Source organism: Micropterus salmoides, unplaced genomic scaffold (assembly GCF_014851395.1).
Source record: "Micropterus salmoides isolate LMB-PRFRI ecotype aquatic unplaced genomic scaffold, ASM1485139v1 Ms_hic_scaffold_12, whole genome shotgun sequence".
Lineage (NCBI taxonomy): Eukaryota > Metazoa > Chordata > Actinopteri > Centrarchiformes > Centrarchidae > Micropterus > Micropterus salmoides.
Window position 1 is genome coordinate 35023152 of NW_024040263.1, and position 27971 is coordinate 35051122.

Below are 27971 nucleotides of genomic sequence, written 5' to 3' on the forward strand. Positions count from 1 at the left end.
AGTACATGAGTAGAAGTGTTATTTACACAGTACAACATGTTTTAATAAAACTCTGTCAGCAGCATCGTGTTTCTGCTTTGACTGACTGATAAGAGCCAATCAGGAAGCCAAACGTGAGCGTCATCGTTTTCACCGGTCAGCAGTAACACTCTACCCCGGAGTTTAAAACCAAAACAGTCAGTGTTTTCAGTCTCTTAGAAGTTCAGATTATCTGTTTTAGTTCCAGATGGCAGGTGCAAAAGTATCAGAAGGTCTGAGGTTTAAAACGAGAACGTAGGAGTGTGGATGGAAGCTCAGTGTGGCGACTCCGGCTAGTCTTTAACTCTAAAAAGATCCTGCGTAGCTTGCAAACACTCCCCCTTCTGGTTAACCTGTTTGTGGTGGTTTTTCGCTCCCCTTGCTGGTTACAATATTATGTAGCTGCAGTACAGGAGGCTGCAGTTTCAGGACCCCTGCAATCCTGGGACCGTAGTTCTTTTGCGACAGCGCCATCTGTTGGAGTGGTGGTGGTAATGCACAGCAACACAAAGGAGGTTAACCCTGTCAGCTAGCAGCTGTAGGGTTAACCGGTCGACATGCTTATAATCAATAACTTAAGCTTTGGCACACACTCGCTGATGGTTGTGGCGAGGGTAATTGGCCTTGAGGGGCTGTCAAGAGTAACCAGTCAGCTAGCTGGCAGTATCAAAGTAAGCAAGGGTCCTAGAAATGCAGTTCCGGTCCAAGGATTGCGGTCCTGAAACTGCAGCCTCCAGTACTGCAGCTACATACTACTCGCTGGTTAACCTGTTTGTTGTGGGTTTTTTTGTGGTCCAGCGGCGGCAGCAGCAGCAGCAGCAGCAGCAGCAACAGCAGCAGCAGCAGCAGCAGATGTACATTGCCCAGGTGCTCCAGGACCCAAACTCAGACGAGCCGGGCGGTGGCAGCGGCGAGGAGGACCGAGGGTCGTCCCAGGACGAGGAGATGCTGAACGGAGGGAGCAGCATCAATGAGGCGGATTTTCAGTCAGGGGAGGACAGTCTGATCGCCAACGAGGTCCGCCAGTAGCTGGCGGTGGACCTAGTGGGAGGGGGCGGAGCTTGTTGAGGGTCCATATCCACACAACAGATGGAAAATAAAGCTGACTGTAGAATCACTACACACACAAACACACATACACATAGACTTACACGGTTAGCTCCACCCTCTCCCTACAAGAAGACTTGACCCTGACCTTTGACGCCGGCGCCGGCTCGCCAACATCCAGTCCTGCACGTCTGTGGAAACTTGATGGACATCAAACTGTCTCCACACTTATGTACAGTCACTGTACATAACCTCAAAGCCAAAAGTTTCTCTTTTTTGTTTTGTATTTTTCTCGAGGTGTGGGACGGGGTTTTCGTGCCTGGGCTGGATTTTGTTCGTTCGCACTCGTGTCTTGACTCCTGATCCCACCGCGGGTCGCCGGGACTCGACCTGTCGAGGGGTCAACGCTGATGCTGACGCTGTCTTTTTCCTTGGCCTGGCGGACGCCTCCAATAAACGCCCGCTGCCGCTTACCTCCAAGATCGGAGTGCTAAATAAGTCGCCAACCGCCAGCTCTCGTAGTGGTAGAAGCCTTGCTTATGCAGACGCATCTCAGTCTCCCTTCCTTGTTCGCCGTTTTCATCTTTCTTTTTGTGGAACCTGTGGATCCTGGATTTTGCCGGTATGTTCAACACATCACCTAGAAGTATTTGTTTTTTCTGACCTGCCAAGCTTTCGCTGCATGTCGTTAAAAGTGCTGTCTGGTTTAATGACATCGCCGCCTTCAGACGATGTCCTCCATCGCAGTCTGTTGTGGCCAATGAACTCGCTAGGTTTCCACCCCGAGGAGGCTTTCTTTTCTGGTTTTGATTTCACCCGAACTACCTTAAATCATGAACACCTGACAAAGGGAACGGGGATGTTTGTGTCTGCGTAGGTTTAGCAATCAAAACTCTTTTCATCCTTGGGGAGAACTTTGTGAAGATGAGTCGAGTAGTTTGAGCTCGGGTAGACGCGGGTAAGAGCAGCGCTTTTCGTCCGGACGGTCTACCCTCAACGCCCGAAGCTGTCAGGACTCTCAAGGGAAAATGTTTTCTGTTTGTGTGTTTCTGAAGTGTGCACTTGTCTGTCTGTCTGTCTGTGTGTGTCCGGTAGCTTATTGTACACAAACCTGCACCATGAAAGGTTCAACATCACCACCAGGTGACCAAAAACATCTGGTTAACAAGTTCCAGTGCTTCTAAAACCGGTTGTTAGTCTACTGTAGAAGTAGTTCAACAAAATGTTTTCCTTCACTTTGGTCCGAAAATGTCCGTGTTTAGAAGGAAAACTTATCGTGTTTGACTTTCACATCTACAGATGTCAACAAAGTCCCTTTTTTACTGCGTTATTGCTGCAGTTCAAGCCTAAATGGTCCAACTATATTTAGTCCAGCTGAAATCCCTTTTGTTAAGTTACATGTTCCAGATTGGACATCAGTTTCATCTCTGTGTCCAGTGCACAGACAGGGCGCGTTTAGCATAGCTTAGCACAAAGAATGAAAGCAGGGGGAAACTGTTAGCCTAGCTACACCAAATGAGGAAATTAAATCTACCTTCATACAGCTTGATGTCTGTCTGATTTACATGTTGTATCTTCTTGTTAGCGTTTATCTTCGTCTCTAAAGCTAACAATTAGTGATGTTAGAAATTAGTTTAGGATAATCTTCTAGGTCTTGATTGGGTTCATTCCAAGTGTCTGATTTACGTGTTGGATTTAGTTAGTTAACCAGCTAGTTACCTGTTCATCCTGTAGTCTGGGTGTGGTTGACTAGAGCCAGGGGCCAAGAAGCTAATATTTCATGGCTTAATATCAATCTACATAAAGAATCTAGCACAAGATGAAAAAGAAAACGACCTCTTCCAAGAACTTCAAGTCTGTCTGATTTACTTGTTGTATCTTCTTACTAGCTTCTGTTCTTGTCTCTAAGGCTAACCGTAAAGTTTGAGATTTAAAATCTAGATTTTGACCCCTAGAGCTAACCAACAAAACCAACCTGACTCTTGGATGGATTGTTGACGAACTCCTTAGCCAACTACAGTGCATTTGAAATCAACCTTTGATGATGCTTGGCTAGGCTAGCAGTTTTCCTCTGCTTCTAGTCTTGTCTTTGTGCTAAGCTAGGCTAAACACACCCTAGACCTATCTGTCAACAAACAGATAAAGATATGTGATGTATTTGTCCTGGATTCAAATTGAACAACACACTGAGATATCATGTAGCCACATCTCGAGGGTAATGGTTTTTTTTAAAGAAAATTAACTTTGGTTGCTTTTACTCAAAGTTCATACTAAAAACGAGGCTTCAGCTGCAGCTCTGATGGACAGTATTTTTCAAGATGGAGGGAGGTTCGGTCGTCACTTTCCTATGATCCTTGCGGTTTCTGATGATGTGCGCTTAGTCGGGGCCTGTTTCCTCTGATTGAAGGGATTTTGGAGGGAAATTGGTGGCAACTTCCGTCTTCACTTTAAACGATCTACCACTACTTTCTCACACCATAACACCTCGTCGTATTTACTTCTGATCTCTCGTTTCTTTTAATTTCTGTGACAATCAAGTTTACGTGTCCCCATATGCAATTTTCAATGGACACCTGCCATCCAATTACAAACTGGTATTTTGTCCATGGTGTCTGAAACGTAGCTAACTGTTGCTAACCTTTCGGCATTTACAGTTTACTTTGATAATGGAAGCAGATTTAGCATCATCATTTATAGTAATTTATGACACATTTGTTCCTTAAGTTAATACAGAAGTAAACAAAGGAAGTTTGTCATTTCCACCCGGCAATCTTCAACTTCGTTGGCTGAAATTACAACTGATTTTATCAGCTGTAGTTAGTTAGCTAATTAAGCTAACGTTTGCTCCATCAGTTGGTTGAAAAATCTGTTTCTAGCCGCCTAATTTAAAAACCAGAACTCTGTCAAAGAGTCTTAAATATGTATCAAAAATAATAATGCTAACATAATGAAGCTGAAGCTAACAGGTCCAAGGTCATGATAGCATGCTAATATGCCCTGGTGCATGATATCATGCTAACAGACTGAGGCTAAAGCTAACAGGTCCCTGGTCATGATAGCATGCTAACAGATTGAGGCTAAAGCTAACAGGTCCCTGGTCATGATATCATGCTAACAGACTGAGGCTAAAGCTAACAGGTCCCTGGTCATGATATCATGCTAACAGACTGAGGCTAAAGCTAACAGGTCCCTGGTCATGATATCATGCTAACAGACTGAGGCTAGTGGCACACTAGTGGTCAGCTCGTCAGATTTGGACCGTTCTTTTTTTAAATCTGTCTCTTTTGAGACATACTGAATATCTGGGTGCCCTTAAGCCCCAGTCCACTTACGAGTTGTAGTTAAGTTGTCGAACAACTGTTGCCATTTTTAGATGCGCTGAATATAATTTGGCGTCGCCAGGGATAATTCTGCTCTGATCTGCCCCCTAGTGGACAAACACTGCACTTGCTTTGCAGCTGCTCGTCTTACGCATGTGTGTTGTTTAAACGTAAGCATCATAGGCGTGATAGAGGACCGGCCCACGACCGCCGTAGTTATCGGTTGGCCACCCAGCTGGCAGCATCATCATCATCATCAGGAAGCGAGGGAGAGGGGGGGGGCACTTTCAAATAATAAAACGTTTTCAGTGCAGCGGCGTGACGACGAAACAGTCTCAGGAGTTGTTTGTTTTCCTAAAATGTTTACATCAGTTTTTGTTTCTCGTTTTCATTTTTGGTGTGTGCGTGTGTGCGTGTGTTGCAGACACAGTGCTGGACTATGAAAGCTGTAGCCACCAGGACGCCGTTTTTCACCAGCGGCGTTCGGCGGCTGCACGCCGGAGAACCTGCAGCGTATGTGTCCAGGTGTTTTTTTGACTCTTAAGTTTCCTCTACACCTCCAGCCGGGCGTCGACTTTCCGGCGCTCCAGCTGTGATTGTATGCACACGAAGGAGAGCGATCTAGACCTGATGTCCGAGTCTGAGACCAGGAGGTTCAGCTCAGCAGCAGCTCTCAACCCGACAGTCTGGGAAACCCCTCAGCCGTTCTTTCTTTAGATCCGTTCAATCACAAAACAAAATGATGCTCACGTTTCATTTGAACCTGAAATAAAGACTACAGAAACAACCCGCTGATGAAACCTGGGCGGTAAAACCTTTTTTAGCTTATAACTGGTGTTAAAACTAAATATGAGCCACATTTGTAGTAAAGAAAATAACTCTGCTCGTTGGTCTCGAGGATATCGAGATGTTTCTAGTTGGAGATCTTAATCCAAGATTCGCCATCTGTTGTCTACAGTAACCGCAGGACGCCGTTAGCAGCAGCTAACCAAACGTTCATCATGTCGTTCGAAGGAACATATTTAAGAGTCGTGTTTTTTTTACAGCTACAAACATCTGAGCCGCACTTTCTATTTTTCACAGATGTAGCTCGTTAGCTGGCGAGCTACGTAGGAAACGTCCTGTTTTCAACCAGAGCGCAGCTTCAGCTTCATGATGAAGAGCTGCTGAGCTGCTGCCGGGCAGAGTGTTCAGCAAACTGCTGTTTCTCTACAGGATGAGTCATCGTTTCCCCCGAAACCCTTTAAATGCATCCCAGAAAGTCTTTTTAGTTAACGTGAGCGCTCAGCGCTGCAGAGCAGGTTGCGTTCAACAGCAAGCTCAGCATCAGACGGGGTCAAAGGTCTTGTTCTGGTCTGAGGGTCGAGAGCTGCTGCGTTCGCTGACGTCTGAAGACGCTCGTTAAAACAAAAGAGTGATATTTTTGTAACCTGCCGACTGAAGTATTTGATACCGAACGCGTATTAAAGAAACTGCTGTGACGAAGCTGTTGTAACATGTAACTAAAGGTTTTTAATAATCAGCCGCTGCTTTTTTGCTTTTCTTAGGTTTTTAAATTGTTGCTGTTGAAGTTGTTAAAAAAAAAAAAGACAAATGTAAAGACGGACGAGTGAAGTGAAACGTGCTGAAAATGAAAAAGCTGTGTAAAATAAAATGTGTGTAAATAGCCATCGAACTGCACTGTCGTCCTCCGAGACGAACGACGACTCCAGGCTAACAGTCTACTGGTCCATCTCATGCGTTTAATTTATTGCTGTGACACTATTTATTTTGACTTTGGTTTCCAGGTTGTATGTACAGTGAAACATTTGTCCTATTTATGTTACTTGATCAATAAAATTGGCTTTCATCTGTTCGACTTGTTCTTTGAGTGTGTTAATCCCGTGTGAACGATCAGGCCGTTATTACTTTAGTAATAGGAGCAGTATAATAACCAGGTAAACTTTTATTCTCTCAGCTGAGGACAGTCGGCCAGTTTGGGGGGTTTAATGATCCAACTGATCTTTTTCTGTCACTTAATAATTGTGAAATGTGCTTCAGTTGGTTTCTACCCACCGAGCTTCACCAAGCATGCAGAATAAAAACTATAAAACATGTTTGATTAAACAGAACATTACTTAATCCGCGGCGGTAAACGATGAGGTCTTCAGCTTGGGTTTGTAAGTCAGCAGAGTCTCCAGGCTGTTTGTTCCACATTGGACAGCTTCAGATCTGTATGATGTGAGAAGTGTCCTGGACCTGAACCATTGTGACTTATGGACAAGACGATTCTGGGAGAAACTGGTGTCCAGTCTTGTGATCGGAGAAACGTTTTGGCCCTTGTTTCGACCGTTGATCAGCTGTGCGGCAGTAGCTCCGTCCGTGGGGACTTAGCTGAAGAACCGGAGGGTTTGAGTCCAGCATGCCTCACTGCTGAAGGTGCCCCTGAGTAAAGCCCAGGGCCGGGTGCACAAAAACACTTAAGTTAAAGTTTCCTTAAAATGCATTCGGTTGCCTAAAACACCCTTATATCTCCTCCTTAAGGTTTCCTTAAAATGTTCACTTAAGTATTTGAGTTTTTCTCCTTATCTTGGTCTCATACTTAAGGAATCCCTTACGTGTGTTAAACCGTTGCACAAAGGACCTCAGCAACCAAACTAAGGAAAATAATTTAAGGTACCTCAGGCTTTCTCTTAACCAAAGTTTATGGCGAAACAAATTTTCCATATCCTGAGAAGTCTGTTCCGATGGATACGCTAAATGACGAGCAAAACGAGAAGGTTGTCAAATTTATTGCTAGCTAGCAACAGAGTCTATTTTATCTATAGCCTAAATAAAGTCAGTGTTAACTGTTTTATTGGGTTCCCTTCTATATGATTAGTGATATTTTTTGTCAAGAACAGACAAGTTTTCATACTTATTTTGGATCTCCTGGATAAACCTCTCCACAAGACTTCTTGGATGAATTTTCGAAGCGATTTCCTCCCACATTTGTTGTTTTCTGTTTGCTGTTATTTGCGGATCAAATTAGCTTTTTGTGCTTTATTAGATTGTAACAACATGTAATTAGTATGTAATTTTACTACAGTAAATTCTCCATCAATGCAGCAAACACCTTATTGCTTTTCCTTAAGTAAGGAAACATTTAAAGGGATTCTGTGCAACACCCTTAAGTAAATTCCTTAGCTAAGGAGAAATTAAGACTTAAGTGTGTAGAAAACAACATAAGTTTTTTTGTGCAACTGGCCCCTGAACCCCTAACTGCTCCCCGGGTCTCGTACACCAAAGGCCTGTGGCTTATCCGCTGTTCCATCACCGTTAACTACCAACGGTGGCCCCATGGGGCGGAAGGGAGGGACTCTATAGGGACAGTTTGTGTGTGTGCGAAGCACAAGCACAGAAAAATGAACCAATAAAAGCAGAGTTGAGACTTTACAGTTTATTTGTCCTGAAGCGTCTCAGTGAGCAGCAGAAAGTCCAGTGAAATCATGTAAAAAACAAACACGTCGGCTTCGGTCTCTCGTCACGTGCTCAGATCTCTGATTTCTATCGCTACCATAAAGACATCACTATGTGTAACCATGGTAACCACACAGGAAGTGAAGCGTGATGTTTCACACCGATGTCTCCTCTTTCACCTCGACCGGCGCCGCCTCCTGCAGAAACAAGAATTCAGATCAAAATGGGGAAAAAAACAAAAAAATCGTACTTCCTGCCTCGACAAAATAAAAGTCAGAAGAAAATGATGCTGCTTTATTTAAAAAGTCATCTGTTATTTATTTATTAATCATGTTTCAGATAAATTTGGAAGAACGTGATTTTTTTTTATTTTGTTTTGCTGAAAAGCAAAACCAGAACAAAAAGAAGCAAAGGTCAGAGTCGCTAACGCGCTTTGTGTAACAGCTGATTTAATTTCAGAATGAGCTTCATTTCCAAGTAGGTTTACACACACAGTGAATTTGGTTTGGTGAGTTGGTGCTTAACAATAAACATAAACTTTATAAATAAAAAATATATAATTAAAGACTATAGTAATAATAACTACAGATATTTATATGTGCGTCAGGTTTGTTCGTGCCAACGTTTACAGAGTGCACAGTAGAAGTACATCATTAGTATTAAAGCAACATGTCTCGTGACTTTTACTTCGACGAGGCCTCGCTGCGAGCGCTTCCTGTGCTCAGTTTGGAGAGTTAAAATCTTTAAAATGTGAATGACAGCTGCTCGTCTGGATCTAAACGAGGATCAGAAACCTTGAGCGGCGCAGCAGATCTCTGGTCAGCCTCCGCCCGCAGAGCCAGCACTTCCTGTCGAGCCTAAAGAACAACGAGACAGAGAGGAAACAGTTTGGCGCCGCGTTCTGAGCCTGTAAAACATCTGCAGACGTTCCAGATGTGAGTCTGACCTGCTGCAGCTCTCTGTCCAGCTGCTGTCGCTGCTGCTGCTCCGACTGCAGCCTGGCGGACGTCTGCTGCAGCCGAGACTGCACCTGCGAACACACGATGAATAATAACTGCGTGTCTGATGCTGATGTACTCGATGAGTCCTGCGGTGCTTTTCCACGTCGCTTTGGATTAAAGCGCCAGCAAAATAAATGGAACGTTGTGATCTTTAGTGGACTACACTTCTGTTTTTAAAGGTGCCGTAGGAATAAGAACGGGATTTAACTCGGCTTAGTTGAATTAAAAGAGTTCACACACAAAGTAGGAAGAACGACTTCAGAGCTGGAGTTAATGGACCATCCGAGGAGCAAATGGATGCACAGAAATGTTTACACCCTACAGTTACAGACGAAGCTACAGAGGAGCATGAGCAGAGGCCCTCGGCTGCGCTCGGGGAAGTTGGCCAATCTTAAAGACCTTCATCAACCTTAAAGAGACAGGAGCTAAAACTGAGTGTTCAGACAGAGGGTGAAAAGCATTTAAACATTTTCAAGTGGAAACACAAAATATAAGCATAAACCTGAAAATGAACAATTTACGGCACCTTTAAGACTTCCAGGACAAAAACTACTGAACACGTGCAGAACTTTATGGAGCTACTAGGGCTGAAACAATCAGTAGATTGATTGATTAGTCTGCTGACAGTAAATTCACCAGCAACAAACTATCACGCAGAAAGTTCTGTTCATGTTTCTCATCGTCCGGTCATCTCAGACTTCGGACTCTGTTCTGTAACATGTTCTACTGTTGTTGATGAATCGATTTGACGATCAGGGTTGGTGTGACGCGTTGGATGAATGTGATTGTGTCTGTGAATCGGACCTGAGCGAGCTCCTCGCTGCAGCTCTGGCTGAACGTGGCCTCCTCCAGCTGCTTCTCCAGCTGAGCCTCCACCAGCATCAGCTGCTCCTTCAGCTGAGACACAACCACAAGCTCAGCATCCGTCTGCTTCATCAACAATCAAACGCAGTGAAAGAGGACAGACCTGCTGAGTGTCTTCTGTCTCCGTCCTCTTCCTCTGAACTTCCTCTTCCAGCAGCTTCAGCTGATCCAGGATCTGCAATAACATGACGACGGCTCATAAAGTCACATTTTAATGAAACTACAGACTTGTGATGCTTAATATATGATGACAAGTTTATTTAAGTTGTATTTGTGTAAAAATACCAGTCTGGCTTCAGAGGGCAACATAGCACCGTTACAGCGACAATGAAGGTGGTGAATGACCTTTTTATTGACCTGTCAACAATACCTGACCAGGCAGTGGGACGGTTTGTGAATCACCTCGATGGGCTCACTTCTAACTGGCTAAACATTTGTAAAGGTGTTACCCAGAATTCTGTCTTAGGTCCCCTGTTATTTTCTGTCTATATCAATTGTTTGGGTCAAAATTTGGACGGAGTCAAGCTTCATTTCTATGCTGATGATACACTGATATATTGTGCTGGCTCCTGCATTACGAAGGCTGGGGCCAAACTGCAGGCTGTTTTTAATATTATTCAAATTCAGCTTTCACAACGACAGCTGGACGAAGCCCATACCTCTTCCTTGCAGACTGCAAGCTAAGATAGCACATGGATTCCCCCAATGCCTGTTGGTGCATATTCGATACGTACCTAGGAACCTTTTGCAAGCCCTGGTTTCTCATTTATGCCTGTTGTCGCTAATTTGCATCATACCTACACATACCTGAATTTATATCTTTTCTATGTTCTATAGACAAATTAACAATCTTCACTTAATTTAACATCAGCTTGAAAGCAAATGAAAACACAAATTATTTTCTTTATTTATTGATTGTAAAGACATTCAGGCGTTCAGGGGTTAATGTATATCTGATCTGTTTCTTGTGGTTACTGTTTTCATCTGTAAACATTTTTATGTCGTGGCCAGGCCACTAATCTCAACGGGTCTTACCTGGTTAAATAAAATTTTAAACAAATTTATTTAGACTTTGAGAATTAAGTCATGATATTCTGAGAAAACATATCACCAAGAAACTGAGTCTGTGACGATTAACTTATTGATTTCTGATCGTCACCGTTTGTTTCTGCTGTTCGGCTTCAGACTGTTTGTTCTTCCAGATGGTTTCTTCTTCTTCATACCGTTGCCGCAGAGCCTGAAGCTCCGCCTCCTGTCAGAGAAAACAACAATAATAATAATAATAATAATAATAATAATTAATACAAAAGCCAAAAACAGGGTCTGATTCAAACTTTTCTGGCCGTTTATAACGGCGTGAAACACTAAAGTTGTCTGTACCGTTTCCTGCAGCAGCTTCGTGTTCTGATCAAACTCCGCCTGCAGCCTCTCGGCCTCCTTCAGCCTCGACTGCAGCTGAGCAAACACATCAACAACAAAACTCATCAGGACGTTTACTAAAAGAGAACAAAAACTGTTCCTGAATTTAGCAACAAAGGTTTCAGATTTCTAGGTTATGTTCCTAAAAAGAACTCAGTGAAAAGATTTCCAAGATTTCCTAAAATATATTGTTAAACAACTGTTTAAAAAAACGCTGATAAAAGGTTCCTGTTAATGAAAAGAAACGTCCTAAAACCCTTGCCTGGCAGTGGTTTGGTCCCCTTCCTGCTTTCCCCTCTTTACACAAAGTTTCCATCTTTTCAGTAGCTGTGAAACTTGTTTTATTCACTTTAAACATCAGATGAGCTGAATCTTTTCTCTTTGTGGCTGATTTATTTGTGTCCTCCTCAATGCTCTTTTTATTTAAATTTTATGTTTATTGTCCCCCCCCAACCGTTGGATGAAATTTACGCCCATGGCGTCCTGTGATGCTGATCGATTGTTCCTGAAGCCAGATGGCGAACAGATATCCTGCGTTTGTTGATCTGTGCGTGTGTTTACCTCAGAGTGAGCGCGCTCTGCTTCACCTTTACCCTCCCGAACTCTCTGAGTAAAAAGTTGCAGCCAGTTTTTCTGCAGAGGAAACAAATGCTGTTAACACCCTGAGTCCTGACTGTCAGGCTCAAAACAGACATTTCCAACACTGAATAATAATAATAATAAAGTCACAGAGCTACTGAGATCAGACTAAAATAAAAATCTAATAACCAGAGAGTTCACACAAGCTGCACCTTGTCACTCCTGCAATACAGATGCAGAGCTGTTCAGTAGCAGTTTCTAAAAGATATTTGTTTTTCGTTTTGAGGACGAACTTTACAACAAATACAAATAGAGGAAACGGCGGTCCGACCTGCTCCGCCTCCACAGAGATACCAGGAAACAGAACCTGCAGCGACGCCTGGAAGTCCAACCGCAGGGATACAAAGCTGGACTCTGCTTCAGCCTGAACACACAAAAACACGAGCTCATATTTTTTTACAGTGTAGGTTCAGTTCTTTACACTGTAAAACTTTACGTTTTACAGGTCGATTCTTCTCGTCACGCTGAGGTTCAGTTAACAGTTTTCAGGAGTTCATCACTGACCAGCGCTGCTTTAAGCTCCGCCTCCCTCTGCTCGCTCAGGCGCTCTGCAGCCGAAAACGCCACCGCCGAAGCCGCCATTTTCTCCCTCAGCTCCTGAAGAACACATCATCAAGAACCAGAGAAAACGTCCAGTTTTTAGCTTTATAAAATGATCTAAATCTTTGTTTAATAATAACTTTTAATCGTCAGGCGAGCGACGCCGTGAACGTCACATCACGTGTTCGTGGACTCACGTCGGCATGGTTACGAGCCTGCTGCAGCTCTTCCTCCAGACGCAGCAGCTGAGAGTCTTCCTCCAGACTGACAAACAAACAACAACAAACACGTCGTCAGGGACGTTCAGCAACAGTAAACAGTTTTTCCCGTTTGTTTCGTTAGAATAGAAATCTAATAAAAATCACAGCAGAAAATGAGACTTTTAATAATAAAAATATTTGGTAACCTACACGATTTCATTTTATATATATAAACACATTTTTATTATATCTTTACTCTGAAACTATCGCATAGTTCTCAGAATTGATCTTTCCAGCAGAAACTCATGAGTCAAACAGTAAATCTGTGTTTTGTGTCGTCACCTTTCAAACGGCTGCTCGGACTCTGTTTCACTTCCTGATCCCTGCAGAGGAGAAGACGACCAATCAGCAGCTGTTAAACTCACCTGGAGGACACGATCACAAACAGAACGGGCGGCCAGCAGAGGGCGACACAAAATAAATACATTCGGACCAACACGGCTAACGTTAGCTCAGCTACTGCATCGTGTCGTTAAGAGAAATGACGCAGTAATCAGATTCATTTATTGGCAACTGAGGGAAGGTCGTCAGCTGACATTGTGTTCGCTGGATGAGTGGCTCAGACAGGTGAGACTCATGTTTGCCTGATTTTTGGCACAGCAGAGCCCCACGGAGGAAAATGCACCAGCTGATCCTGGAATATTACTACACAGTTCTTTGAGTGTTCGGGGTAACACGTTACTGTAATCAGATTACTTTTCTCTGTGACGCACTAGTGTAATGCGTTACAGTTACAAATAACAAAATCATCGCGTTACTTGCGAACTGGTTGAACGATCCGCATAACAGGAGGAGAGAAAAATAAATCAAATGTCCCTTTTCGTGTGTGTTTGCGTGACTCGCTTTTGACTTCAGCGCCAGTTGATGAGGACGCAGAAATGGCAGAGCTGCTAAAGACGTCTTTCGAGGGGGGAGGGGGACTGTTTTAGTTTTGCGAAACGACAGCGATGCCCTCTGATGCGACTGTGGCGAGGCTCTATAGCCTGCTGACTCCGAGGAGGAACAGGCTGTCTGACAAACCATTTGAGAGACTCCTGCCCATCAGGTGCAACCACTCTTTGGTGAGCATGTCCAGTAAGAGGGAAAGATCTACTTTAAGGTCGTAGGTCGGCTGGTGAGCTACAGTAAGTTTACTGCAAAGTTCAAATTACATTACAGAAGTTTTTCCTTTGGAGTCTCACCGTCATGTGATACTGTGAGGAGGGCTGGAAGGACAACCTGTTTTAACTTATGTTGTAATGAAATTCATTATTTAAAAAATAAATGTTTCCAATGAAATGCCAATTAGAGTTCTAATGCTGCACTCTATTCTTCTTCTTCTCTTCACAAGTGTTGGCCTGATGTTCTGTGCTGTGAATGTCCTCGTTAGAATAAGGATTTGTGTTGATCTGAACTTTATCTTGTTATTGTGCATCACAGGTGATGTTACGCAGTAATCCAAAAGTAACGTAACTAGTTACTTTCAGCAGTGAGTAATCGTAAAGTAAGGCATTACTTTAAAGAAAAGTAACTAGTTAATGTGTAATCCATTAAATTTTTTGAGTAACTACCCCGACACTGTCTGAGAAGATTCTCAGTCATCCAGCTCAGTTATCCAATGAAGATACTGGAAGACGTTTCGTCCCTCTTCAGTTCTGACTGACTGGCAGGGAAACTCAGCTATTTAACCTCAGTGGGGTCGTTTGCCCTAAATGGACCTTTGTGAAAACAGCCACAAGATCCAAGAAGAACAAAACTACAGGGGAGGAAAAGAAGGTCAAACGCAACAACATTGTGATTCCATACGTGTCTGGAGTATCAGAGAAACTCAGGAGGATTTTCAACAAACACAACATCCCTGTGTTTTTTAAACCCAAGAACACACTAAGACAGATGCTGGTCCACCCCAAAGACCGCACACCCAAACACAAGAAAAGCAATCTAGTGTATGCGGTCCAATGCAGTGAGGAATGCACAGACCTGTATATTGGGGAGACTAAACAACCACGACACAAACGCATGGCTCAACACAGAAGGGCCAACTCCTCAGGTCAAGACTCTGCAGTCTACTTACATCTGAAGGACAGAGGACACTCGTTTGAGGACCACCAGGTGCACATTTTAGACAGAGAAGATGGATGGTTTGAAAGAGGTGTCAAGGAAGCATCTGCACCAGGGTTGAGAAGCCGTCATTGAACAGGGGAGGGGGTCTACGCCACCACTTATCCCCCACTTACAATGCTGTCCTTTCATCACTTCCCAGGAAACTCAACAAACGTAACCTATTGGCCTCAGGTGAAGATACCAACGATGGTCGTTCAGTCTTGGCCTCAGGTGAAGATACCAACGATGGTCGTTCAGTCTCGGCCACAGGGAGTCTTAACGACTGTAACGACTGTCGTCACAGCAACAAGGAACACTAACGAACCAGCGGTATCGATGACCCGGGCCAACGACCCCACTGAGGTTAAATAGTTTCCCTGCCAGTCAGTCAGAACTGAAGAAGTCCTTTGGATGAGGGACGAAACGTCTTCCAGTATCTTCAACCAAGTCCAGTTGCCCTTCATTTTAACCTTCGTTGGATACCCCAACACTGGGTAGAAGATATCTCCAACTCCGAATTACAAGCTGGCGGCTAACTCATTTTTCCCACTCAGCTGCTTGTAATCACACTTTAAACGCTATGACGAAGGCACTTTAGCTTCTTTAAATGCAGAGCATCTCTCTGACTACAGCTCCATGTACACCAGCAGCAGGGATGTAAAGAACATTAGATTTGTTTATAAAAACCACTCAAAGCCTCTGAACGTTACGAGCAGGGAAACTGTGGATCTTTAGTTTCAGACATGATGATATTTGTTCTGTGAATTGAAACGTACGTCTTTCTGCGTCGGATCACCGGCTGCTTCCTCTTCTGTCGCTCTGCGGACACAAAGAAACAAAAGCGTCTGAGCTGCAGTTCATCCAACGTCCACCAGGTGCCGCTGCGATCACACTCTGTGTCGAAGTGAATGGAAACCTCAAACTTCTTTCACAAAGTCGGGGTTTTGAAAAATATACTTTGAGGAGATTTTAAATATGTTTCGTGCTTCTTGTGTTTCTGACCTCTGCGACTGTGATGATGTCAGCAGCTGTAGCTCCTCCCTCAGCTGAGTGAGCTCCGCCTCCAGAGCGACGACCTGCTCGTCTCTGCGCTGCACGCTAACAGGAAGTCACACAGGATGTCAAACTACAGTCCGTCACACCTCCACAACATCTTCACTCAGTATTATTACTGTTTCAGCAAAGCTTCGTACCAGATCTTCAGCTGCTCCACGTCAGACGATCCGTCCGCCTGCAGACACAAAGACAGGAAATAAGCTTTTCAGTCTCTTCAGGATTTCACCGTGTCGTGATTGCGACTATTAGCAAAAATTCTACACATCGTGAACCGTGAATTCAGCGCGACTTGCAATTTCGACCAATCACCGCAACTTTTCTACAAATCTGACCTCTCAGCTCTGTTTCCTGCAACAGCTCAGCAAACTCACGTCCTTGTTTAGCAGACGTGCGACACCAACGTCTCACAATTACCTACAACAGTAACAGCAAAGGGCCGTGAAGACCAGGATCCAGGTCTTCTTTAGCAAAGTGGGGAAGCTGTTCTGCAGAACGTGCAGCGTCGTGGTCGAACATAAAGGAAACACATGGAGGATGTCAATATGCAGGGTCAGGCCCGCCAAGTCCTGGAGGGGCTGTTTAATGATTCAACTACAATTCTAAAGTTCACTTATTCCCACAATTTCATCGCCCCAAACCATTGTAACGTTCATCGCAATTTCTTTTAGAAAAGCTGCTGCAAAATCACAAAAGGGGCCACAAGATCCTGGAGGGACTGATTCTTCTTGGTCCTGCTAGCATACAACTGCCGCAAAGTTATGTTCAATGCGACACAACGTTTGAACCTTCCTCAGAATGTAAAGACAGATAAGCGGTATGTAAACCTTCCAGCTGTGTTTTCCTCTGCCGTTGTTGCTGCAGCGGTCTGTGTGACGGCGGGAGCAGAGGGCTCTGTGGGCGGGCGGCTGGCCGGCCTCACACGCTCCTCCCGCGGGTCACAGCAGGCTTCCCCCGCCGCCACTTGCTGAGCTCCTCAACTCCGAAAATATTCATCACATTTTTGTTTCGCCATCACTTCTAGTAAAACTGTCAATATTCTAAATCTACACAGCTGATTTCACCGCAAAACTTCTCAGAAGTGGATTTAGTGATGAAACTTCATAAGAAAACTGTAAAATATAAAACTTTCTGTTGCTGGCCTCTGTCTGGTGCAGCAATGATGATGCAGTGAATAGTGACGATTCGTGTTTTCACGTCAAATTTTAGTTTGCCTCAGCTCGCTTGGAACCTCGACGGAGGTGATACGAAAAAAAGTACCTGGAAGCAGGAACAGGTGCAACATTTCTACAATGGAAAACCAAACAAATGCGAGGAGAGTTGAGCTGGTACCGTGCGGTGGAAAAGGGGCTTTAGATGCAATAATAACGGCCACATAGATAACAAGTTTCATTCACCAGACACGTGAGAGCACAGCAGCTCTGAGGCCGAGACACTGCAGTGCTTTGAGCTAACGTCAGCATGCTAACATGCTAACAATGACAAAACTAACATTTTTTTCTTCCCGCTTTTACTGCATGTTATTTGATTGATGTGCTTTATTGCCTTTGCTCTTGTGAAAGCAGTTTGTAACGTTGTTTTGAAAAGTGTTATTATTATATTATTAACATGCTGATGTTTAGCAGGTATAACGTTCATGTTAGATTAGCGCGTTAGCATGCTAAGATTAGCGTAATTAGCAGTAAACATAGCGTACAGCTAAGGCTGATGGGAATGTCATCTGTTCTGCAGGTTTTTGGTCATAAACCAAAGTGTTGCACACATGTTGACCTGATGATATAATATATTGAATATTTCTCTATTTTTGAATGCTCCGTCAGGATTTAATTGTCCTCTATTCTATTATTCTGTTGATCACACTCAGTTTGGACCAAAGCGATGGACCCTGACGCACCAAACAGACACTGGCTGAAAAACTGCACAAGAATTCAGAGTTAAATGTTAAATCACATTTAATTAAACATCAGCAACTTCTGTGGCTATCAGCAGTGAAAGGGGTCATGAAAAGTGTCATGACGTTACCTGGACTGCAGCCTGGTTCTCCAGCTGGACCTTGATCTCCTGCAGCTCAGCCTCCCTGGACACCAGCGCCCCCTGCAGCTCTGAGGTACGAACAGCAGAAAAACCAGCAGCGTCGTGTCACTGACTGTTGCTAAGAAGGTTACTGAAGTTCAGGTACATTTGGACGTGGTGGAACCACGGAGAGCAATGTGCTGGAGGAATGTTTTAGTTCCTGTGATAATTCCTGGACGTAGATACAGTTCCTCTGACTATTTGGTGGAAAAGGCTGTAATTCGATGTGCGATACACTCTGCCAGCTTTGTGTTAGCTTAAATCACGGGCAGTTAAAGTAAATATGGAGTACAATCGACTTATTCGGGCACAAACAGAACCCCGTACAGCTCACAGCTTGGCACACACGTCTGCTCTCGTTTCTACAGTAGTGGTTAGCATTAGTTAGCACTGACCGCTAACAGCAGCAGCTTCCTGCTGCAACATTTTCAGCTCGGAACACACTTCCTCCAGTCGCCGCTGCAGAGCGCGCTCGGTGTCTGCGTGGACCAGCTGCACAGACAGACAGAAAACACGGGTCGCTTCCTGTTAGCAACACTCTTATGGTGGTTGTTAAGATAAAGACGTTCTGTGGAAAGAAGTAAGAAACTACAGATGAAGCTGATAAGTTTTTCTTTTCAGGACAACAGTTCGGTATTTCTGACCTGGGCTTGGGCCAGTTCTTGTTGGGCCGCCGCCATCTTGGCCTCCAGGCTCTTCCTGCGCTCCTCGTCCGCACGCAGAGCGTCGGTACGCTCGGTCAACTCCCGACCCAGACGGACACAGTCCTGCCTGAGACGGGCCAGCTCCGCATTCTGCCTGCGGGGAGGATTAGGGTTAGGCCGACACACATATGGACAGTCAGGTAACTGTCTCTCTGGCGCTGATGTTTGTCTTATTGTCTTATTAAGCAACCGGCGTTTCCTGGTCATAATAACAACTTTGATTTGGCATAAATGCTATTTATAAGTCAGAAACTGATAACTTACCGAATATAAATTGACCGCTTAGGTTAGGTACGCAGCGGGGTAAAGTTAGAGGTTGATCTTTGGAGAACATGTTAGATAAATCCAAGGAAGGTTAAAAATCAAGGGCGACTGGACTTGGTTGAAGATACCTGAAGACGTTTCGTCCCTCATCCAAGAGACTTCTTCAGTTCTGACTGACTGGTCCATGTGCCTTTGATTTTTAACCTTCCTTGGATAACTATGACCTGGATGACTGAGAACCTTCACAGGCCTCTGCAGCTCATGGGTACTTGTGTGTGTTACCTGCTCTCGGCCTGGCTGGTTGCCTGGTTCAGGGCGTCTCGGAGGATGGAGTTCTCCTGCTGCAGTCGGGCCAGCTGAGCATTGGGGCCGTTCTCCAGCTGTTCCTGCAGACTCCCGATCTGTTCCGGTTTAACAGCCAGTTAGCTCTAACAACTTGTTAGCCATAACAAGTAACTTAAAACTTATAGGAAGGCCCTCCGTAATGCCAGAGCAGCGTACTACTTGTCATTAATAGAGGAAAATAGGAACAACCCAGGTTTCTTTTCAGCACTGTAGCCAGGCTGACAGAGAGTCACAGCTCTATTGAGCCAAGTATTCCCATAGCTCTCAGTAGTTACGACTTCATGAGCTTCTTTAATGATATAATTCTAACTATTAGAAACAAAATTCACCAAGACCTGCCCTCAACTGGCACCGACTTATCTCTAAACTCAGGAACCTTAGAAACAGCTGTAGAACCAGATATATGTTTAGACTGTTTTGCTTCCCTCAATCTTTACCAACTAACTTCAATAATTTCTTCATCTAAACCATCAACCTGCCTCTTAGACCCCATCCCGACTAGGCTGCTTAAAGATGTTTTACCCTTAGTCAGCACCTCTATACTAGATATGATCAATCTATCTTTATCAACAGGCTATGTACCACAGTACTTTAAAGTAGCTGTAATTAAACCTCTTCTGAAAGAGCCCAAACTTGATCCGGATGTTTTAGCCAACTATAGACCTATATCTAACCTTCCATTTCTCTCTAAGGTTCTGGAGAAAGCAGTTGCTAAACAGCTGTGTGACTTTCTACAGAGCAATAGTTTATTTGAGGATTTTCAGTCAGGATTTAGAGCTCATCATAGCACAGAGACAGCACTGGTGAAAATTACTAACGACCTCCTTATTGCATCAGACAAAGGACTTGTCTCTGTACTGGTTTTATTAGATCTTAGTGCTGCATTTGATACCATTGACCATCAGATCCTATTGCAGAGACTGGAACATTTCATTGGCATTAAAGGAACCGCTCTAAGCTGGTTTAAGTCCTATTTATCAGATCGATTCAGTTTGTACATGTTAACGATGAGTCCTCCATGCACGCCAAAGTTAGTCATGGAGTTCCTCAAGGATCTGTCCTCGGACCAATCCTCTTCACTTTATATATGCTTCCTTTAGGCAATATTATCAGGAAATATTCCATAAACTTTCATTGTTATGCAGATGATACTCAGTTATATCTATCGATCAAACCAGATGAAACTCATCAGTTAGCTAAACTTCAAATGTGCCTTCAGGATGTTAAAACCTGGATGACCTGTAATTTTCTCATGTTAAACTCAGATAAAACTGAAGTTACGCATTATCTAAAGATATAGTTTCCCTTGATGGCATCACCCTGGCCTCCAGCACCACTGTGAAGAATCTTGGAGTTATCTTTGATCAGGACATGTCGTTTAAGTCTCACATTAAGCAAATTTCAAAGACCGCCTTTTTTCACCTACGTAATATTGAGAAAATCAGGAACATCCTGTCTAAAAATGATGCAGAAAAACTAGTCCATGCATTTGTTACTTCTAGGCTGGATTACTGCAATTCCTTATTATCAGGCTGCTCGAAAAAGTCCGTTAAGACTCTTCAGCTGATCCAGAATGCTGCACGTGTTCTGACAGGAACCAGGAAAAGAGATCACATTTCTCCTGTCTTAGCGTCTCTGCATTGGCTTCCAGTAAAATCCAGAATAGAATTTAAAATCATTCTTCTTACCTACAAAGCTCTTAATGGTCAGGCACCATCTTATCTTAAAGCGCTCATAGTACCTTACTATCCCACCAGAGCACTGCGCTCCCAGAATGCAGGGTTACTTGTGGTTCCTAGAGTCTCCAAAAGTAGACTAGGAGCCAGAGCGTTCAGCTATCAAGCTCCTCTCCTGTGGAACCAGGTTCCAGTTTGGGTTCAAGAGGCAGACACCATCTCCACATTTAAGAGTAGGCTTAAGACTTTCCTCTTTGATAAAGCTTATAGTTAGGGCTGGCTCAGGTGAGTCCTGAACCATCCCTTAGTTATGCTGCTATAGGCCTAGACTGCCGGGGGATTTCCCATGATGCACTGAGTTCCTCTCTCCTCTACTTTCTCTCCCTCTGTATGCAACCTCATCCCATTATTGCATGTTACTAACACAACTTCTCCCCTTTCTGGTAGTCTTGTGCTTTCTCGTCTCTCTCCTCTCTCCTCCTATCACTTCCTGCAGGTTTTCTGGCTCTGGAGCTGTGGAGTCTGGATCTGTGGTTGCGGGTCACCTGCTGCCCCCGTGTTCCTGCTCGACACCCTCTGCTGCAACGACTATTGTTACTAGTCCTATTGTTATTATAATCATTAACATTACAATTGTTACCATTAACACTATTATAAATATCTGTAATAACAGAGACTTGAGACTTAAATTCACTTAAAAACAGTTAATGATCAGCATTCAGAGACCCGGCAACTGACTTGTAATTTGCTTGGGAAGACCTGTGACTTGACTTGGCTATACCTTCAAGGCTTCAGAATAAAGACTTGCTTTGACAAGATTTTGGATTTGACTTGGACCTGCCCTGCTGGACTTGAGACTAGACTTAGCCTTGCCCCGGTGGGCGTGAGACTAGACATGAACTTGTCCTGGTGGACGAGACTAGACATGAACTTGTCCTGGTGGACGAGATTAGACTTGGACTTGTCTTGGTGGACGAGATTAGACTTGGACTTGTCCTGGTGGACAAGACTAGACTTGGACTTGTCCTGGTGGACTTGAGACTAGACTTGGACTTGTCCTGGTGGACGAGATTAGACTTGGACTTGTCCTGGTGGACTTGAGACTAGACTTGGACTTGTCCTGGTGGACGAGATTAGACTTGGACTTGTCCTGGTGGACTTGAGACTAGACTTGGACTTGTCCTGGTGAACGAGACTAGACTTGGACTTGTCCTGGTGGACGAGACTAGACTTGGACTTGTCTTGGTGAACGAGACTAGACTTGGACTTGTCCTGGTGGACGAGACTAGACATGAACTTGTCCTGGTGGACGAGATTAGACTTGGACTTGTCTTGGTGGACGAGATTAGACTTGGACTTGTCCTGGTGGACGAGACTAGACTTGGACTTGCCCTTGAGGACTCGTGATTTGACTCAGACTCTTGAAGCTTGCTTTTATGTATCTGCCACTAAATGAATAAAACTTTGTTGAACCAGACCTTCTGGTTGAGCTGCTGGGTCTGTTTCAGATGTTCCTGGTCAGCAGTCTGCATTCTGGCCCGCAGAGCCTCAACCTCCTGAACCCGAGATCTCAGCTCCGCCTTCAGACTGGCCTCCGAAGACGCCATCTTGGATTTCTCTGCACCAAGTTCCTGAAGAAGGAAACACACCAAGCCCAAATATGACTTTCTAATGAAGAAGTGAAGGTCTGAAGCTAACGTGGTGGCGTTCCTTCTTAGTACAACTATAGGAATGCAGAGATCACACGACTGATTGTCTGAACGCTGCCTGGCTCACCTTGCTGAGCTCCCGCAGACGGCTCTTGGCGGCGGCGGCGTCCTCCTGCATGGTGGTCAGCAGCTTCTCTTTCTCCTCTAGCTGTTTCTTCAGCGCAGACAGCGGGTCTCCTTTCTGACTGGCCTGGGTGTCATACAGAGGCAGCCATGTTTGTTACTTATTATTTAGCACCAAGCTGTCAGGACTTCTAGGTCATAACCAGGTCCAGGTTCAGATGTAAACAGTATTTACAAGTTGGAATAGTTTGACTAAGTGCTAACATCAGCTTTTGAATGGTATCTGTACACTGAGCCAGATGCTAATATTAGCTAGGTGGTGAATGTGCTAGCGGCTAACCAGAATATGAAATGGTGTACCGTCTTCATTCCCATCATTAGTTGCTGGTGTTGTGAAAGTATTTGTGTACTCAGGGTGTCATTACTGTATCTGCTCGTTAGCTGCTAACATTATCTGGAGAAGGCACAGACTGTTTAAAAGAAGTGGACGTAGCTGCCGATATTGCCAATCAGCTTGTAGCCCCGCCCTAAAGCCTCCCCTGCTTCCTGGTCTCTGTTCCTCTAAATGGGACCATAATTTACTAAATGAACATCATGCTGTTTTGAAGAAGACTTGAAACTAGCGACTGAGACCATAAACTCATCAGGAAAGTGTTTACTGATGGGTAATACTGTTACCTGCTGGGTGCTAGAGAGGACGCAGGTTTAAAGCTCGTCAGCACTGACTTCACTTTTCAGACCCGGAGAGTAGTATGTAGCTGCAGTACCGCAGGCTGCAGTTTCAGGACAGCACTCCTTGGACCGGAACTGCATTTCTAGGACCCTTGTTTACTTTGATTTATTTTTTGGTTTATCAAAGTAAACAAGGGTCACATAGCCAGCTAGCTAGTTATCTATGTTACTCTTGACAGCCCCCCGAAGCCAATTACCCTCACCACAACCATCACCAGAGTGTGTGCCTAAACTTAGGTTACTGATGCGTGTCAGCTGCTAGCTGACAGGGTTAACCTCCTTTGTGTTGCTGTGCATTACCACCACCACTCCACTAGATGGCGCTGTCGCAAAAGAACTACGGTCCTAGAACTCCCAGGATTGCGGGGGTCCTGAAACTGCAGCCTCCGGTACTGCAGCTACATAATATTGGACCCGGAGGTTCCTGCTTGGTTCTGACTGTAGCTGGCGTTGTGACGGTGTTTAGTTACCAGCTGCCAGGAGTCCTTTCGGACACCGGCCTTCTGGTTCAGGACCTTCATGAGTTTGTGGATCTCGTCCTCGCTGAGCGTCATGTTGGACACGGCGGACAGCAGCTCGCCGTATGTCAGCGGCCGGGACGAGTCAGCAGAGTTGCTCACTTAAAGAAAACACAACCTGTTTTAGAGCCGATCCGATATGGTGTTCCTGAGGTTGATCCAGATATCAATATTTGATATTTGAGGGGAAGAAAAATCTGATAACACTATTGGTTCATAAACACTTGATAAACATATGAAGATGATTCACCTGGTTCAGGTTTGTTCTTGGACTTCTTCTTCTTGCTCAAGGTCTCTTTGGGTTCTTCAGTTTTGGTAGCAGACTGTTCTTTGGTGACTTCAGGAACAACATTCACCGATGAAACGTCGACCACCGGCGCCACGGCCGTGACCAGAACTTCCTTAGCGACGGTTTCCACACCAGCAGCTGGCTCCTCCTTGGCTGACTTCTTCTTCTTCGTCTCCTTTGGTGAGGGCGCTGGAGCCGACTCGATGGCGGTGGCGGTGGTAACCATAGTGGGTTCTGGTTCCGGTTCAGGTGCTGGTTTGGGTTCAGGGGCAGCCGCAGGCTCAGCAGCAGGTTCTGGGTCAGATTCTACCACCTCAGAATCTTCGCCACCATCACCACTTAGTTCTGAGAGTTTCCCGTCGGGCCGGTCCTCCTTCCTCTTGGCCTTGTTCTTCTTCTCCAGGGTCTTGTCCTTCTTCTTCTTCTCTGCTCTCTGGGAGTGTGTGTGGACGAGCTGGCGACGCTGTTTGGCCAGCGCCTCCTCGTACGAAGTCTCCTTCATGGAGAGCGTGGAGACGAGGGCGATGCCCACCGCCGAGATGATCATGAAGCTTCCAAAGACCATGAAGCCGAGCGTCTGCGGGTCGGAGACGTCCATGACTGATCCGAGTGTCGAACAGGAAGTCTGGAGGATAAAGAGGAAGTCAGCCTGAAGAAGAGCGACGACCACAAGAGAAATGTTTGTTTTCTTTGTGCGACCTTCGAGTGCTTTAACCACCAACTGTAGCGCCACCTATAGGAGAAATGCATTCAGCAGGAACACTCAGACTTCACATCTGAACTTGCTTCCAACTGTTCTTACCGACAATGATGAATTAGAAACAAATCAATAACTTGAAAAATGCAGATCTATTAGTTGATCTTGTGACCGAGGTGTGCACACGTGACCGCACTGTGGCGCCGTCTGATCCGAAAACCCGTTCACTATTAAACAAACAAACAAACAGACGGGACCAAAGGTCGTATTTAAACAAATCAGCCCTTTATGTGAACGTATTGATCCTCCTGGTGGTTGTTTGCCTGCTGATCACTGACTGGAGGTCAAAGTTCGCCGTCAGCAGAACATCACAGATCTGAACCCTCAGTCACCTCCAGTTACTGATATTTAAAGTCAACACATTTTAATGACGACATATTGAATAAATAATATAATAATAATATTAATCCTCTGGTTTTCATGCCGCTCTGCTGAGTTGAGCTGATCAGTCGACGATGATTAGTTTACGGTACAACTACTGATTATTTTCACTGTTGATTAATCTGCCGACTAATCGGTTTTGTCAAAAAGTGGCCATAAAAAGGTGACGAATTATTTAATAACTTTGTTTATTCGATTGTGCGACCAAAAATGCACCAAATCATCACGTTTGATGGAACCAGAGGATTTTCTTTTAGATTTATATTTGAATTCATTGATTATCGAACTAGTTACTGATTAATTTTCTGTTCATCAGCTAATCTTTGCAGCTCTGTAAACTGATAATTAGTGCTGGACAATAAAACAATAACAATATTTTTTTTCAATAACAAACTAACAAATGTTCAATAAATATTCAATAAATGATTGATTTTATTCACATAAATCATACAGGAATTAGGACTTAATTTAGTAAGATGTTTCTTTTGTTGAGGAAATAGGTCTGAAAAAAGCTTTTACTTAATTTTACTCGCACATATTTGTTGACAAAGATTTTATCATAATTGTTTTGAATGTTTACCCTCAGATTTGTGAAGTGATCCTCTGTTTGTCATCAAGTGTTGACCATAAATAAAGAGTTTAAACCTCAATTAACCCATTCACCATCACTCAGGAGCAAAAATCAACCTTTAAACTCGAAAGAAATAACAATTTGATACTTATCGTGATAATTATCGATATCGAAAGTTAGAAAACTTTTTATCGTGATATCATTTTTGGCCGTATCGTCCAGCCCTACTGATAATCAATCAGTTGTTTCAGTAATGTTTGAAGCAGAAGGCTGCGTCCGCCCTCCTCTCTTCTCTCCGCTGTTTCTGACCTTTTTGTACTTGAAACAATCAGTTAATCAATAAAACGATCAAAAGACTAATGAATGAATCTTTTCAACATGCTGGACTCATAAAACCGTCTCAGAAAACTTTTACTCAGATACTTTGTACTTTATACTTGTACTGCAGTCCACCTCAGAGGTACACGCTGTACTTTTTACTGCAGTGCAGCAGCTAGAGTCAAACTCAGCAGTACACAAAGTATTTAAAAGCTTCAACTCGACAACATTAAAATACAGAATGACAAATTAACAACGATTCAACAGTTTAATAAAATAAGATTCGGCATCATGAGAAGTTTTACTTTAGGTACATTTTGTTCCCAATACTTCTGTAGTTTCACTTACTTACTACTTTTAACGGAGTATTTCTACAGAGTGATATTTCTTTGACTGAAGTAAAGTATCTGAATCTTTCCTACACAAAAAAGTTTGATATTTCAGAGACAAGTTTTTTGTCTGGCAGCAGAAACATAATGATATTTATTAAATAAAAGCGAAGGTAATATATTCAGAATATATAATGTAGTGTATGTTAGTATATGTTTCCACATAGTGACGTGTCCACAGTTAACCCTTTATACTGTCAACACACACACACACAGTTATGTAACTCACTTTCACCTCCAGATTTTCACATTAAAACTCCTTTTATACCAAAAACAAAGTCGTGGCTCTCCACCTGCCGTCTGAACCTCCCCTGCTGATCCGTTATAAATACTTAGTTCATCACTTCTACAAACTTTTCTGCTCATTCAAGTGTGACTGCAGACATTCATCATCTCATCTGAGAATTTTCACATTAAAACATCCTCACTGCGTCAATTTAAAGTCTGTTTTTAAACAAAATATAATTCCTGAGTTTTAACGTGTAAAACTTTCTCCAGACCTTCCCCTCCCTCTCTCTCAGTTTCAGTTCAGAGCAGCAGCAGAGAGATTAGATGACTTTTAAAGAGTTGTTCTCACCTCAGCGGAGTCTGTCAGGCTGCAGAGTCGTGGCACTTTCTCTGACCGGGACCAGAAGCTCCGCCCCCAGGCGGCAGCGCGGCTCCTCATTGGTCAGCGCTGACGTCACTCAGATAAATTTAGCCGAACACAGATTGGTGGAGAGGACGCGGTGAGCTCGCCCACTGGCCTTATGGGAGATGTAGTTGTCTTGAAACAACAGATTTTACACCATAAGCAGATAAATAAAGTTAGTGCTGACGGTGTTTCATTATTTTGGTAAGTAGTAAAATTATTTCAAAGTTATTTCACTTCAACTAACAAGAACCATTAATGAAACTAAACTATTTTCTGGAACCATGATACATTTTATATTTGTTATTAATCTAATAATGCACATGTATTTAAATAAATGCCAAATTGTACATATTATTTTATTATTATTCTGTAACTTGTATATTGAGCAGGCTTTTGCAGTTCGGGTTAGAGAACCTGAGGCTCGCAGGATCTTTTCACTTCTACAGAACAGTGTGTTCTTCCATTTCTATCTTGTCCTACATGTCCATTGTTGTCTTGTTTTAACATTATGTCGTTTTAAATTGCTTAATTTAATTTGCCTCTGTTTTGAAATGTTTTTAATTTGTGTTCAATCAGAATCGTTTTTTATTGACAGGTACATTGAACTCGCCCCTGGAGGCGTACAGGTCCTGAAACGAAGGAAGATTGCAGCCAATCAGCTTCTCTGCAGAGCGAACGATGCGCTGCAGCCTGTCCTTGTCCCCTGCAGGGGCAGCAGCGAACCAGGGGCGAGTTCAACCTCTAAACGTTTTGCACCTGTTTGCAACGTTTTCAGATTGAACGCTATGTTTCCTTGAAATGTTGCGCAACGTTCTGCAACGGGCTTCGGGGTGTTTGCTCCCGTTTGGTGGGCGTGTCTCAGGTGTT

The 27971-nt window shown here is 43.9% G+C and overlaps 2 protein-coding genes across 9 annotated transcripts in view; one reads left to right on the forward strand and one right to left on the reverse strand.

Moving 5' to 3' along the window:
* Window positions 1–6240, forward strand: part of LOC119899862 (CSC1-like protein 2) — a 41145-nt gene extending 34905 nt beyond the window's left edge. For all 4 annotated transcript variants that reach the window (XM_038714663.1, XM_038714665.1, XM_038714664.1 and 1 more), the window contains one exon: window positions 817–6240. In XM_038714663.1, coding sequence (XP_038570591.1) covers window positions 817–1047 — 231 coding nt within the window. In that variant the 3' untranslated portion in view covers window positions 1048–6240. The remainder of the gene's footprint in view (window positions 1–816) is intronic.
* Window positions 6241–7783: 1543 nt separating this feature from the next.
* On the reverse strand, window positions 7784–27152 carry rrbp1b (ribosome binding protein 1b). Of its 5 annotated transcripts, none has more exons than XM_038714658.1 (24): window positions 27048–27152; window positions 24016–24679; window positions 23718–23866; window positions 22520–22642; window positions 22222–22374; window positions 19005–19123; window positions 18399–18552; window positions 18150–18246; window positions 17704–17783; window positions 15822–15859; window positions 15631–15726; window positions 15405–15447; window positions 12829–12869; window positions 12484–12550; window positions 12251–12343; window positions 12018–12110; window positions 11669–11740; window positions 11069–11143; window positions 10848–10940; window positions 9792–9863; window positions 9629–9721; window positions 8770–8853; window positions 8618–8680; window positions 7784–8020 (listed from the first exon to the last, which is right to left on the reverse strand). In XM_038714658.1, exons 1-24 carry the CDS (start codon window positions 27135–27137, stop codon window positions 7979–7981), a joined length of 2694 nt encoding a protein of 897 aa, XP_038570586.1. In that variant the 5' UTR covers window positions 27138–27152; the 3' UTR covers window positions 7784–7978. The 5 variants fall into 5 exon arrangements, with proteins under 5 accessions (XP_038570586.1, XP_038570585.1, XP_038570589.1 ...); XM_038714657.1 differs by having other exon boundaries at window positions 12829–12911; XM_038714661.1 differs by lacking the exon at window positions 27048–27152 and adding an exon at window positions 26700–26845 and having other exon boundaries at window positions 12829–12911.
* Between the last annotated feature and the right edge of the window lie 819 nt (window positions 27153–27971).

What these genes read in the sequence shown, in the direction of transcription:
- rrbp1b (XM_038714657.1), bottom strand. Translation starts at nt 27,137, where the DNA reads ATGAGGAGCCGCGCTGCCGCCTGGGGGCGGAGCTTCTGGTCCCGGTCA. An exon ending in GTCTGCGGGAGCTCAGCAAG is followed by an intron (nt 22,375 to 22,519) that starts GTGAGCCAGGCA and finishes TTCCTTCTTCAG; the next exon opens with GAACTTGGTGCAGAGAAATC. An exon ending in AGACAGAAGACACTCAGCAG is followed by an intron (nt 9,722 to 9,791) that starts GTCTGTCCTCTT and finishes GTTGTGTCTCAG; the next exon opens with CTGAAGGAGCAGCTGATGCT.